A 14,810-nucleotide genomic window follows, 5' to 3' on the forward strand; every position below is an offset into this window, starting at 1 on the left:
GAGGAAGAAGTGGATTTCAGTAGCAGAATGTGATTTGGTGTCAGTGCTTCCAAGTCATTAGGGTCATCAGAAAGGTTTGTGATGGGACGGCTGTTAAGGATTGCTTCAACTTCACAGAGAATGGTACAAAAACTCTCATCATCTGAGGTCTGCTGTCTGAGGATGGAGTACAACACTTTCCTTATGAGGCGAATGATCCGCTCCCATGTTCCTCCATGATGAGATCCAGCAGGGGGGTTGAATGTCCAATCAATTCCTTTCTGTGTCAAAGCACTTTGTATTTTGTTCTGATCCAGGTTTTGTAGAGCTTCTCTTACGTCCCTCTCAGCTCCAACAAAATTGGTTCCATTGTCCGATCTGAGGTTGGAGATTTGTCCACGTCGACACATAAACCGGTGAATGGCATTTATGCATGAATCAGTATTGAGTGAATAGGCCATCTCAAGATGCACTGCTCGACTTGTCATGCATGTGAAAATCACTCCATATCTTTTAATTAGGCTGCGGCCTCTTTTAACTTCAATTGGCCCGAAGTAATCCACTCCCACATTTGTAAATGGTGGCAAGTCTGGTAGGATTCTTTCAACTGGCAAATCAGACATTTTTTGTTCTCCAATCTTCCCCTGAAGGCGCCGGCAAATGACACAGTCAGCAATGATTTTTCTGCAGGCTGAGTTTGCACTGGTAATCCATTAAGTTTTTCTTAGAACAGATAGCATGTGATTGCGTCCAGCATGCCCCACTTGCCTGTGAATGTGTTGTAGGATAAGTTTAGATATGTGTTGATCCTTTGACAGAATAATGGGATGTTTTACATTTTCAGGCATGGATGCCCTTCTTAAGCGTCCTCCCACTCTTAACAGCCCATCTTGAAGTACAGGATCCAACCTGTAGATGTCACTGGTTTGCTGCACAGATGCTGCTCCCTTTTCCAAGACAGAGATTTCCCTTTGAAATCTTTGTTACTGACAGTAGTGAATAATGGCCATTTCTGCTTTGTGTAAATCATCTCGGGTCAGTGGCTGAACATTTACCTTTGATTTGTGGTTCTGCAGCATCCTTTTCATGTCACATGACCTTTCTTGAGTTGATTTACCTTGTTTTCTTAGCTGTTGAAGCATGTCTTTGAACTTCAAAAACCAGGCGACTGAAGTTTTCAGTTTGTTCCAATCAGAGAAATAGCTGAGAAGCTTGTTTGTAGCATTGGAGGTATCCTCAACAACACAAGCGTTGACCATGATGTCTTGTTTGACCTCAGGATCATCCAGAGTTGTTGTAAACTTGTCAGCTTCTGGCTTTGGCCAGTCCTTTGCATCATTCAGCAGAAACTTTGGTCCTTTGAGCCATCGCTCACATTTTGTAAAGTTGTCTGCTGATAACCCTCGTGATGCCTCATCTGCAGGATTATGTTTGGTTCCTATGTGCCTCCACTGGGCCACCTCTGTCACTTCACGTATAACAGCCACTCTGTTCGCTACAAAAGTGTGGAATCTCTTGGTTTCACTTGCAATGTAATTCAGTACAGTTGTGCTGTCTGTCCAGTAAAACTGACTGGTCCAATTCCAGCTGAAGCTCTCTCTTTATCATCTTGTCCACTCGGACAGCCAGTACAGCAGCTGTAAGTTCAAGTCTGGGTATTGTTGTTTGCTTCACTGGAGCAACTCTGGACTTTCCGATCATGAAGGCAATGCTTACTTCCTTAGAGCCGTTTTCCAATCTCAGATACGAAACTGTGCCATATCCGTGTTCACTAGCATCTGAGAAATGATGCAGTTGTGCATGGTGTACTTGTCCAAAGCCCTTTGGTTTGATGCATCGATCCACCTTTAGCAGTGACAGTTTGTGCAAGTTTGTCAGCCACTGTGACCATTCCTGTGAAAGGTTTGGCGTTATCTTGTCATCCCAACCAAGTTTTCTTTTGCACATTTCTTGTAGCATCAGCTTGGGAGGCAGTGTGAATGGGGATAAGAATCCAAGAGGGTCATAGATGGAGTTAACCACTGACAAGATTCCACGGCGTGTGTATGGACGATTTTCCAGTGTAATCTTGAACATGAAGGTATCCGATTCCACACACCAGTGCAAGCCAAGAGCTCTCTCCATAGGTAAGTTGTCTTTATCCAAATTGAGCTCTTTGGATGCTTTGGAACGGTCTTCCTCAGGGATGCTTGCTAGGACTGCACGGCTATTGCTCATCCACTTTGAGAGCTGAAATCCTCCCTTTGCACATGCTGCAGTGAGGTCATTTACTACCTGCAAAGCTTCTTGTTCTGAGGACACAGACTTTAAACAGTCATCCACATAAAAGTTCTGTTTGATGGTCTGTAGCACTGTGTCACTGTAATGAGCCCTGTTGTCATCAGCAACTCTTTTTAAAGCGTAACTGGCACAACTTGGTGATGATGTTGCTCCAAAGATATGAACTTTCATCCTGAAGTCCACCAGCGGTTGTGTCACATCTCCATTAGGCCACCACAGAAAACGAAGAAAATCAGTATGTGGTGGTGACACTTTCACTTGATGGAACATGGCTTTGATGTCAGACATTAAGGCAACTGGTTCCTGTCTAAATCCCATGAGAACACCAAAGAGGGAATTTGTGAGAGCTGGACCCTGTAGCAGTTGACTGTTCAGGGAGGTGCCTCTGTAACTTGCTCCACAATCAAATACAACTTGTAGTGTCTTCTTTTTAGGATGATACACCCCATGGTGTGGAATGTACCAGACTTTGCCTTCTGTGCCATTCAGTTGTTGTTGAGGCACCTGTTCTGTATAGCCGCTTTTGCTGACATCAGAAAGGAACTGTGTATACTCCTGATGATATTCCTTGTTCTTCTGAAACTTTCTTTTCAAGCTCATGACATGCTGTTCAGCAATACAGCGATTGTCAACCTTAAAGGGTAAGTCAATACTGTAGTGGTTGTTTTCCAGATGAGTTGTTTCTTCCATGATTTTGAGAAACCTCATATCTTCTCTTGACATTACAGTTTCTTCACATGACCTTTCATTAAAGTCCTGGTTGTACTGTGTAATCAACAGCTGTTCCACTTTCTCAATGGAAATCCTATTGGCAGTAACAGCAGGGCAGCATTCTTTCCTGTGTCACTTCCTCCTCTTAGTGGACCACTCACCACCCATCCCAATTGGGTGCGAACAGCATAGGGTCCATCGTCACGGCTGTTGATAATTTCCCAAGGTTCTAAAAGCTTTGGGGCATTTGTGCCAATCAACAAATCCACTTCTGCATCAAGCTTGGGAACTCTGATCCTTTGTAGATAAGGCCATTTTCTGAGATCTTCTGGGGTGACAATGTTGTCTCTGGTAACTGGCATGGTTTGCTGAGTGTAAACCTCAGGTAAGTCCATAAACTTGTTGTCATCATAACCAGATACTTCCAGTCCGGTCAAAACATGAGTATTTACAGTAGTTGCTTGTCCCATTGTTTGCAAGAAAATGTGTGTTTTGTTGCTGTCCACGTGTAGCTGTCTCATCAGGTGCTCTGTACAAAAGGTGGCTGAGCTTCCTGGATCCAAGAAAGCATAAGTTGTCAAAATCGTATTTCCATTCTTAGCCTTTATTTGCACTGGCACAATTGAGAGTACACATTCTTGCTTACCGGCCCCAGTGCGAGCACAGGTCTGCTGAGGGACAACAGCATATTTTGTTGGCTGTTCTTCAGATGATTTGAGCTTGGCTGTGATATGAAGTATGGTTGGATGCTTTGAGTTGCATATATTGCACGTTACACGGCCTTTGCAGTTCTTGCTTCCATGACCAGGGTTTAGACAGCCAAAGCAAATACCTCTCTGCTTTAACAGATCAAGTCTCTCACGATGAGTCGTGTTCTTAAGTTGTTCACAGTTTTCCATTTTGTGATCCCCTTTGCATATGCAACATGATACAGTCTTGCTTCTTGATAAAGTGGAATCATGGTAGATCAGTGATTCTGTAGATTTGATATCTGCTGAGGTGCTGACTGCGGCCACAGTTGCAAGATTTTTGTTTCTGGGCACAGATTTTGAGAAAACCTTTCCTTTAGTGCTAGCAGTCTGCATGTCCTGGATGTTTCCAAAGATAGGATCAGAGAGAACCTTGACTTGTCGCTCCAAAAAGTTGACAAAATCAGGGAACAATGCCCTACATCCACGTCTGTCCTGTAAGTCACAAGCAGCTGTTCTCCATCTTTCCCTTAACTTGTATGGAAGTTTCATCACAAGAAGTTTAAGGTTTGATGGTACATTCATTACCTCCATATACTGCAAGCTTTCCATCATATTACAGCATCCTCTCAAGAACAGCATAAAATTTTGAAGGGAGCCAACATCCTCTGCCTTTATTGTTGACCAACTTAAAGCTTTTTCCATATATGCAGCTCCAATCTTCATTTCATTACCAAAGTACTCCTTTATTAAGTATTTGGCTCTGGTGTAGCCTTGATTACCTGGCATATGATAGCAGCTTCTGATCAGTTCTCTTGGCTGCCCCCTGGTGTATTGCTCTAGATAGTACAAGCAATCTTGGCTATTTGAGACTTTACTTTCAATCCCTTGTTCAAATGCCATGATAAACGATCCATACTGTAGAGGGTTACCATCAAATATTGGTATTTCTCTTGGTGGAAGAGATGCTGCATGCTGTTGTTGAAGTAATTGCGCAGTAATGTCTGTTTGTTGCTGAATGATGTTTCCAATATTATGAACTCCATTTTCATTTGCGGTCTGAGTTGCACAAACATTGCTTGTTCTTTGGTCCTGTTGTGAGTTAATGGAGGTTACATCGCCTCTCATTGGTGTTTGAGAAGATTGTGCTTGCTGCAGTGGAGTGAAGTTTGTCATTTGTATTTGTGCATGTTTCCTTTCCTTGGGACGTGCACCAAGTGGGTGTAAATATGGCTGTTGTGATGGTGGCTTTGACTCAGGTAAATCTTCCTTAATTGATTGTGATTTCATGGCTTTATTATAATATGAATCCATTCCATCAGATTGAGCATGGACACTTCTCACTTCATTGTTGTCCAGTATGGCTATTTTAGCTGTAGCAGCAGCCAGTTCAGTTTCCATTTCCAGTTGTTCTCTTTGTCTTTTCAATTTCTCCTCTTCAGCTTCCAATGCATGTTTCTTTTCCAAAGCAGCCATGTGTTGCATTAATGCTGCTCTTTCAGCCATTGCCTTTACACATGCAGAACTTGTGGAAGATCTTGTTGAAGAGACCTTTGTATGTGATGAGGGCTGAGATTTTCCATGTGAAGATATATTTGAAATACTGTCATGGGGTTGTATTTCATCCTTGTTTTCATTCTCCATGTCACATTGTTTTGCATCCACCAACCATTTATTTACATCATGCAAGAAATCATCATTGGCTTTACTTTTTTGTTCATACCAAGTTTGCTGCCTTTCATGTTCTTCTTCAGGCAGTGGAATTTCCAACAATGTCCTGTGGGTGTCAGCAGCATCATCATACAGCCCTTTAAACTCACTTAAAAGTTCTTCAACACTGCAAACAATACCCCTTGTTATTTTGAGAGGTAGCAGATTGCGAATCTGTTGCTTGATTTTAGAAGCTTTATTTAAATTTAACTTCCGATTTTTTTGCAGATTTTCAAGCAGCAGCATGACACCTTTTGCAGTCAATTTTCTTTCTCTTTTTTCCACATCACTTTTTGCAGTGCTCTCAACATGAGTTATGTCTTCAGCCTCAGCTTTATCATTCATTTTTCAATTGTCAATTGCGTGACGTCAGAGAAATCTCATTCATTCACAAGCGGCAAAATTCATCCACTTTCCAATTCATTTCCACTTAATCCATCCCAGCAACAATGATTCCATTTTCCTTAACTCATTCAAACAGACTCAAATTTTATGAAGTTTATTTCCTCTTCAACAGGCAGCGATGAAACAGATCTGCTGTGTCTCTTTACCTTATTTGTTGCAGAGCTGTTTGATGAAGAGAGGAGGTGATCGCGGTGTGTTTTCCAATTTGCGAAGCCAATCCGACCAGCAGCCTCCTTCCGTGCCGTTCATTCCTCGGTCAGGAACGGTTCTTACTTTGTGTGGTGACTATCGTAAACCAAAAATTTAATTAGTCACCTGCGGTGGCTCAGGAATGTTCTTAGCACGTACTCCAGTCCATTAAATTAAACTGTCCAGGAGAAATTTCTCCTTTGGGTGACGTTCCCATTTATTGCAAAAAAATATAAATCCAAAAGAAAGGGGTTACATACCAAATTATGTTGCCTGGTTGAAACAAAAATGCTGGCATACGGTAAGAACCGTGTGCTTCCACACTCTAAAAAATGATATGCTGGCTCAACTTAAAAAAATTGAGGTAACAATTTGCATGGATCTTTTTAAGTTCTTTCAACTTAGCCATTATTCAGTAAATGCCACAAGACATCTCTAGTAAGGCAAACTCAATTACTTTAGTACAAACAACTTGATTTTCTTTGTCATCTACATGTTTAATTAAGTTAAACCAACTTAATTTAAATTGTGTACAAAGTACTCCATTTAAGTTATTCTAACTTACTAAGTTACTATCATTCTACTCAGAAATGTCCATGCAAATTGTTACCTTAATTTATTTGAGTAGTAGTAACTTATTTATCTTAAGTCAGAATAAATTACACATAGACATTCCAGTTTTACGATCACTGTTTATTAGAACATCAGTCAATGTCTCATTTGACTGACAACATTTGAATGGCATACATTGTGCCTGTAGCCTCCATAACATACATAACGCTAAACACCCCTGTATAACTGTCTCAAAAAGACTGAACATTTTGACAGCCACGCTGGTCAGACTGACTGTGCTAAAGTGCACTCAAGTGTACTTTAACAAGTGTACTCAATGAACTGTCAACAGTACACCTGCTCTACAGTATGTTACACAACAAAACATTGTAAACAACAGGATGACAACAGTGTAACATTTCTTATCCATTTGGATAGCCAAACTCTTCACATTTTTTAGTACAGCAGTTTACTTTTTAGAGACATTACCTTCGGACTGGCTTTCAGATCATCCAGCCGGAGGAATATATTTTGAAACACTTCAAAAGTGTTTTTCAGTTCTTTTGGGTAGCTGAGGTTGAGTGCGTATATCAGCCCCATTAGCATGGCACAGGCTCTGGGTACATCCAGGTCTGCTAGGACTTCTGTTCCCTCAAGTATGATCCTTGCGCTGGCTGGAACAGACGTTATGGCACCTCTCGTTGTGACAATCTTCATCACTTCATTAGTAACATCCCCGCCATCATCCTGGTAGATCAGAATCAATATTAATGTTTTAAGTAATCATATTTAAATATGAAAGTAATACAAAGGTGGTGTCTGATTTACCTGCTCTTTGAAGAGGTCCTCCTCCTTTTCCCTCAGATACACGACTAAGCCACGGATAGCGACCTCTCGCCTTCTCTCCACAGAATCGTCCTGTGAATAAGAAAAAGAATGTTGAACTGCTCTTCCAGGAGGATGGGTTTTTGATAATTACATCCAAAAACTGTACCAATTATAGATTTTACAGTGATAATCAAAATAATGAATTGATCATTTTAAAGAAAGCTAATATAACTCGCTTAAGTAGTGTTAGAATTTTCAATTTCAAATATGCATCATAAAAATGCAGATAAAAAATAAAAATAAAAGTAAATAAAAAGAAAAAATGCAAAATCCTACAATTACTCTGCCTATCATGTTCCATCTTACCTGTAATGTGTTTTCTTATTTAGTATTTATAGTTCCTATTGATATTTTTGTCTTAGACTAAGCCCTAAACAATAATCTGACATATTATTCCCTTATAAGAATTAGGGTTGTAAACAGCTGCCTTTTAATACATCCTAGAGATAATGGACAATATTATAGTTGATTTTAAATTGCATTTCTGGCCACCTGTAAAATGTAGGTCCGTTATTCACTGTCCAGTTACACTGAACAGCACAGCACTACCAATAGCCCGAGATGTATAACGCCCGTTTCACACCTGAGGCATGAGCAGCGCATGATGGCAGCGTGGTGTGACTGCTGTGTCTCTCACACTTGTGTGTTTCAGACTTTTCATTGATATATTTGCCGTGAGCAGCCTCCAGCTGCTCGTGGAGAAAATAGGCGAGACTCCTGAGCTCAAGAAAAGCAGCGCCACTCATGCAGCCGGTCTTAAAGCTCTAACCTGTTAACATGGACGCCTAATTGAAAACCAACACGTTCCGCAACACACATGCACTGCTCATGCCACCAGTGTGAAACAGGGGTAAATCATGATCAAAAACCTAACATCATCTATTGGGAAAAAAAGTAGATTGTCCTATATGAAATTAACTATATTTAATTTATTCATACCTCAAGCAGCATGTTCTGTATGCGCTGGATATTCATTTTTGCAGCCCCTCCCCTTGAGGACAGCAAGGACATTATTTTCGGGGAGAACTGGTCCAGCTTTGCCATGAATGTAGTCTCTAGACTAACAGTGGTGATCCTTCTGAATTCTTGGCTTATCTGTATAAAAAACAAAGGCACAAATAGGCACAACATGTTATTGTGTACAGTCTATTCCAAAATAACACATACTGCAAATTATCTTATGCAAAAATATTTACCTGGGCTACGTCAAAAAGAGCAGGCCATCTTTCTTTCAGGTCACTGACTGATGGTACTTGATTGACTACTTCCTGCCTGCGAATTGAGAATGTCTTTGCCATTTTTGCACTGATGATCTGACAGTTGTCCCTTTTCCTCACTTCATTAAGGAGCTCCACTCTTTCAGACTCCAAACTTTCTTCTGTTTCTCCTTGTGGGTGAGCGGATAGTTCACTTCTGACTTTTTTGGCTTTTTGACATTCTTTGCAGGTGCTTTCTCATGTGGTCGCTTCTTTCTGAGAGAGTTGACATCAAGTTCAGGGCATCCAAGCCCTCTCAACTTGTTTCTATAGTTGCCCATTTTGTATTTTAGTCTCTGTTGCCATCCATAGCATCCATTATATGATCCCGGTTCTTTGAGGCAAGGATGCTTCTGAATCAGCGCCTCAGCAACATCCGAAAACTGTGCACTTGTTGGGTAGGCAACATACTGAAAGATGCTTTCAGCCAGTCTCTCAAGGATGTCTGGTAGGATTGAGGTAAAGCTGAGTGGAATTCCATCCTTCTTGAAAGCTTCATTTCCTGAGGCAAGCATAAGCTCTGTGTCATAGGCAAAGCGAGGTACAGGAAATTCAGTTGGCCAACGCTGTGATCGCTGAATCCCATGTTCAGGTGATGAAAGCATCAGTGTATCCTGGGATCCGGAAGAGCAACTGCTTTTGGGAGGATGGACGGAAGTCACTGAAGAACTGACTGAGGTTGCTGAGGTATGGATGGAGGTTTCTGATTCACTTTCAAAAGGTATTGTCCACATCAGTTAAGGTCAGAGTAAATGTGTGAGGTTCAACAATGTCAACCACTTTTATTGTGTCCTTGTCCTTGATGTCACTTGTTGAGGTAAGACTGAAATATTCGTCTCCAAAATCAGCATCCTTGTAATGCAAAGTGAAGTTCCCTTGAAGCCCAAATGTCTCTCTAACAAGGGACTCAAGTTCACCCACAGTCCCAGGGAGGCCATGAGGTAAGTCAAGTTTGCGAATGTCATGGTCCTGAAGAATGATCCTAAGTTTGGCTTGATGAGACATTGCAGCATCTGTAAGAGAACCACATCACTTCAGTTTGATTTATAGAACACATCCAGTTTCATTCTCTAAACATTAAGTATCAGAGAATATTGGCACTGATAATTTTAACTATAACTTTGCGATATTAACTTGCATGGAGAGAGGAACTATGCTGGTGATTATGTCTGTAATTATTAGGTTTCACATTACATTGTGGCATTTTATTTCTTCTTTTTGTCAAATCTGGAAAACTGAAAAACTGAGTGTCCATTTATATATCCTCTTTTAGTATGACTGAAAGTTTGAAACATATTTTCTTTTTTCATCTTTTTAATGTTTTCCATTGAAGCCTAATGTACTAAAAGCAAAACTGCAAATATCAGAAAAGTTTAAAGAAATGTTGTGATTTCACATAAATGCTCCAACAATGACATTGTCAGTTACATGCCAGTCATATTTACAACCCTTTACTCAGATTTACTTTTTTGCATGTGCATACTGGTGGAGACATCTCCTCTTGCAGTGAGAAATGGCATGATCTGGGATTAAAAGGCATTCCAGGTTTTTTTTTTGGCTAAGCCAGACACTATTATTGTCCAATGTCTGATGATAGATAAATGCCTTCCAGCAGCAAATTAAAATGATTATTTGAACTCAAGTGTGAGGTACATTAATGTAAAAAGCCTCCTTTTTCTACATGAAACCGTAACCTCATATCTAAAGGGGGTGATACCATTTTTTATTATGCATTTTATTTTATAACAAATGAGAAGGCGCTAATTACCACTACATATCTACACAAATGTAGCGCCTCTGGGTTACCATACGCTTGCCTGCAACAGCGTATGCTGCCATTGGGAGGATGTCAGACAACTGACTTGGCTCAATCACCTTAACACTTCTTGTGTTTTCAAGCTCATAGCTTCTAAGATGTTCAATATACCATGCATTTAAACATTTCACAATGAAGCCAACCTTCCCATTTACAACAGCTATCTGAATCAACTCCACAAAATCTGGAAGACAACCGGTTGAACCATGTGCCAAGATCATTCCAGCGGAGTAACTAGTTCCACTGCAATACACTGTGGTTGCCATCTGGACAAACGACTCGCCGGGAAATTTGATTTGCAGTGCTTTTTTTATGTCTTCCCTTAGCACAGTCAAATCCACCATTGACAGTTTTGTTGCCTGGAGAGCCAGTGGAACAATTGCACCGCCATGGAGATGGTGTGCAACCATTAACTGATGCTTCACTGCAAGAGACAACAGAATGTTTCGGAAGCCGTGGGTATGCCTGACCACACGCTTAAAAAAGCTGTGTTTAGCTTCAAAGCGCATAGTCCACAGAGATACAAGTGGACCAAAAGCCTTTATTAGCTGTGGGTAGTGCTCCAGAAAATGATGCTTCGGAATAAGTCTTTCCTGAGGGAAAGTCTCCAGGAATCTGTGTCGATGCTCAGAAATCTTGCTTTCAAGGAAACAAATAGTTAAGTCTGTATGGACAGGAGAAAGGACAAGTTCAACTATGTCCTTAAGGTTCAGAAGGACCAGCCACATTGGTTCACTCTCTGGTATTCTTTCTCCAACTATCAGGGGAAGGAGGCGAAGCAAAGCCCAATTTTCATGGGCATTCCCACCAACAGTTTTTCTCGTAGCAAAAGTCAATGGAACTGCTTGTGGTGCGTCAGATTTATCTGCCCATCTGTATGGGAATTCTTTGATTAATTTATTTAGTTCATCAAGTGTGAAATATTTCTTTTTGATAAAGGCATTTAGGCACAGTGCTAACTCAAAAGGTACAATGCCTTCAAAGAGGTCGTGGAGCAAATCAGGTGGGTAGCCAGATAAAACATCAAAATGTTTTAGTTTTTCAGTCAGTGGGCATTGTCTCTTTACTCAACAACAATGAGACCCACTTTCATGTCCCTGTGCAGTCTGAACATGAGCCCTGTGCTCTTGTATTGTCCTAGGATAAAATGCTCCAGTTCTAACTTCACTTACTTGGAACTGGGATCTTTCTCCAAGACAGAACCTGCAGATGCGTGTACTTGAGAAGCTCTCCACAAATCCTCCAATGGAGTGGGCGCCAAGGTTATCTGCAACAACACAATACACAGTACCTTTGACTCGAATGCCTAATGAAGGAATGTAAAGTCCTTCTTCTTCAAGGCTGGCAAGATCTTTTAGCAGTGGCTCTAACACAGCACTATAGCCAAACTTTTTGATATCATCAGCCTTGCAGAGTATTGCAAGGTATATCGATGTCAGTGATGATCTGAGCAGTGGTGGCACATTTGCTAAAACCCAATACACAGCAGTAATTTTGTGCTTTTTTCTTGAAGTGCCAAGTGGATTACACACTTCAAAATCATCCACATACAGAATGAGAGAAATAGCTGGATTATTTTCTGACAGCAATGTATTGTTTTTAAAATGTGTGCCATCCTGAAATGACTTGTATTGATGTTCAGAACTGCTGTCTGCTTCACAACTGTGTGTGAGCAAATCTTGGATCTCTTTTTTCTTCAAAACCTCATGCAAGGACTTCAAAATAGGTACATATTGGAAACTTCTCCGATCCCTGGCACTGAGCATATACTCTATGGGTTCCACCACGGAAAAATGCTTCTTGAAATACTCTCTTCTTTTGTAGGAGGTGGAAAGAGAACCATTACGCCCTAGAGTTAATGTAATTGGGTTGCACTCACATAGGTCTGTCACCATCTCTGAGATGATCAAATCATCAACCTCACAATCATGCTTCTTTAAGCTTGACTGTAAAATCTCTTTTAAAATAGGACCTGAAGCTGATGAGGAAATAAAGTGTAGTTCTTCAACTAACTCATCAATACATCGTTGTGGTACATTGAATATGCTTTCCAACTTAAGCAGCAGGTGGGCTACATGCTCTTCTATTAAATTAGGCAATTCTCTCACTTCATTATCGTCAGGATCTTCACTCACTGCACCTTCAGTATCGTCCTCAACCACAGGATCGTCCCCTGCATTTAGAGGATTGACATACCTCTGCAAAAGCTCAGGCTTGAAGTCATCAAGAGTGTGAGGAGTGTGTTTCCGGCTCCTATGAGAGGCAAAAGTTCCATGAATGTTTGTTTTGAAAGGACAGTTTTCAAAAACACAAGACACCGTTTCCTGTTTCTTTAAATGATGGCCAATGTGCTCAAAGTATTCTCTTTCTGTGGAGATAGTGTTTAAAGAGCAACATGGACATTTAAATGACAGGACAGTGGACAGTGTCACTGTCTCACGGGTCGAGTGACTTCTTGACAGATGGGTTCGCAGGCTGCCCCATGTTTTAAATGAGCAGTAGCATTCCCAATAAAGACAAGGGAGCAATTCTCCACCATGGCCATGTCTAAGTCTGTAATGCTTTAAGAGATCAGTTTTTCTTGGCGTTTCAAATTTGCAAATTTTACAGATCCAATTCATTTTAAATACTAACAAAGGACCTGTTTAAATTACTTGAACTTGGGTGATTCAGAAGGATGTAGTGTCTACAACTTGTGGCACATCAGCATTACAGTAAATTTTATTTTACTGTTTCTGAATATTCAGCATGAAAAACAAGAAGAAAAAGAATGCTTGCAAACTACTACAAAGATATGGGCGAACTACACTGCAATCAGTGTTCAAACCTTAACTATACAGTCTTATCATTATCTGATAGAACATCCTCATGAAATTAAAAATTAAAACTATGTATAGATTTTATCAATATAGTTGTCTTTATGTGCAGCTGACCAAGTTATCTTTCCAAATATCTCGCAAATTGTGTTACCAAAAATGTGAAACTCAGGAGAAAAACATCAACAGAAATGTAAACAGAAGTTTTGGTGACTAAAGACTTATTGTACTGATTGCCTGTTGCTTCATGATGCCAAATGTATTAATTATTTTCTCTAAAATGATACAACTGTGCTAATATATCTGCAGTTACCAACACCCAAAATAACAAAATTATATTTTATGTGCTAATACACCCTCTCTGTAATGCCAACAACTAGCTTTGACAGACTGTTCTTCAGCTATGGCTCAATTAACAAACTTTAACTTCACATATAAATAACTCTAGAACTTAAACATCAAAATGCATCAATGTCAAACCGAATGTATGTTCAGTAACCTACATTTGTTACATGTTTAGTCACGGTCACGGATATAAAACGCCCCAGTCATGCAGCTTTTGCTGGTCAAATCGACATCAACACTGCAACAATTTTAAATTAGGAAGAAGCCAAACGTGTGTTATTTTACCTTTGCAGGGTTAAATCTAATGCTACTAATGCTGCCATTTGGCTTCCACCATAAAACAAAACTTAAGAAAGACTAATGTTGAAGCCGAATTACTACAACAATTAGCTAAAAGTCTCCTAGTTTAAACATTACTAATGTTACTGCTAGCTGAGGAAAAGCCTTTAGTGTTGTGTAAAAACGATTTCTTGCACTGTGTGCTGATGGAGTTATTAACTGTTGTGAATAAAACTAGGCAACAATTGTACTCACCACGCCTTAAAGTTAAGAAAAGTTGCTGCAAAATCGCGTGTCTCTTTCTCCTTCTCCTCTCTGTTTCCCTCCGTGTCTTGTTGCTGGTGGTCTGGCAGCAAAACGTCTCCGGGCAAGTCAGCCTTGTAGTACTCAGCTTTTAAAGGATGTTTAGGAGATTTTTAAGTTGTACTTACTGAAAACACTTCTATGTTAAGATAAGGCAGAAATGTCTGTTCAAAATCGATATAGTTCTGAGTTAAGACTGTTTTCTTTATTTTCATTTTGATCAACTTAATAAAATAAGTTATAAACTGATTATAATGTGTATAAGTAACAAACTTAATTTTTAATGCAGAAAAGGCTCTTGATTTTAAGCTTTACTTACTAACCCCATGAATCATTTTTTAGAGTGCACCACCGCTCTGCTCTGACTGCTGATAATCAACAAACCCTTTTAACACCTGTGAATGTGCAGCTGCCAATTACCTGTGTGATTAACTAAAAATAGCATCAGAGTGAGACCTCCCTTCTCTAGTGGTAAAAAAAAAAACTAAACACATACACATAAACAATTAAACTATGAAATGGCTCCTATACCCAATGACAACCCCACTATCAAGCCATTACTTAAGACTCTCCACCCATCCAGTAAACCAGA

General features: G+C 40.1%; 1 protein-coding gene across 2 annotated transcripts; it reads right to left on the reverse strand.

Moving 5' to 3' along the window:
* Window positions 1-6,641: 6,641 nt before the first annotated feature.
* On the reverse strand, window positions 6,642-14,579 carry LOC126397547 (uncharacterized). Of its 2 annotated transcripts, XM_050056411.1 has the most exons (7): window positions 14,171-14,579; window positions 12,672-12,728; window positions 11,648-11,742; window positions 8,600-9,672; window positions 8,343-8,498; window positions 7,344-7,433; window positions 6,642-7,262 (listed from the first exon to the last, which is right to left on the reverse strand). In XM_050056411.1, exons 4-7 carry the CDS (start codon window positions 8,699-8,701, stop codon window positions 6,972-6,974), a joined length of 639 nt encoding a protein of 212 aa, XP_049912368.1. In that variant the 5' UTR covers window positions 8,702-9,672; window positions 11,648-11,742; window positions 12,672-12,728; window positions 14,171-14,579; the 3' UTR covers window positions 6,642-6,971. The 2 variants fall into 2 exon arrangements, 1 of the variants encoding a protein (XP_049912368.1); XR_007570670.1 differs by lacking the exons at window positions 12,672-12,728; window positions 14,171-14,579 and having other exon boundaries at window positions 11,648-12,381.
* Window positions 14,580-14,810: the final 231 nt, after the last annotated feature.

The sequence above is a fragment of the Epinephelus moara genome, chromosome 2 (assembly GCF_006386435.1).
Source record: "Epinephelus moara isolate mb chromosome 2, YSFRI_EMoa_1.0, whole genome shotgun sequence".
In the NCBI taxonomy this organism is placed as follows: Eukaryota; Metazoa; Chordata; class Actinopteri; order Perciformes; family Serranidae; genus Epinephelus; species Epinephelus moara.

Coding starts and splice junctions, on each gene's coding strand:
- LOC126397547 (XM_050056411.1), bottom strand. CDS start 8,701: ATGGCAAAGACATTCTCAATTCGCAGGCAGGAAGTAGTCAATCAAGTA. Junction 8,499..8,599: donor CTCTTTTTGACGTAGCCCAG/GTAAATATTTTT, acceptor TTTTTTATACAG/ATAAGCCAAGAATTCAGAAG. Junction 7,263..7,343: donor AGGACCTCTTCAAAGAGCAG/GTAAATCAGACA, acceptor CTGATCTACCAG/GATGATGGCGGGGATGTTAC.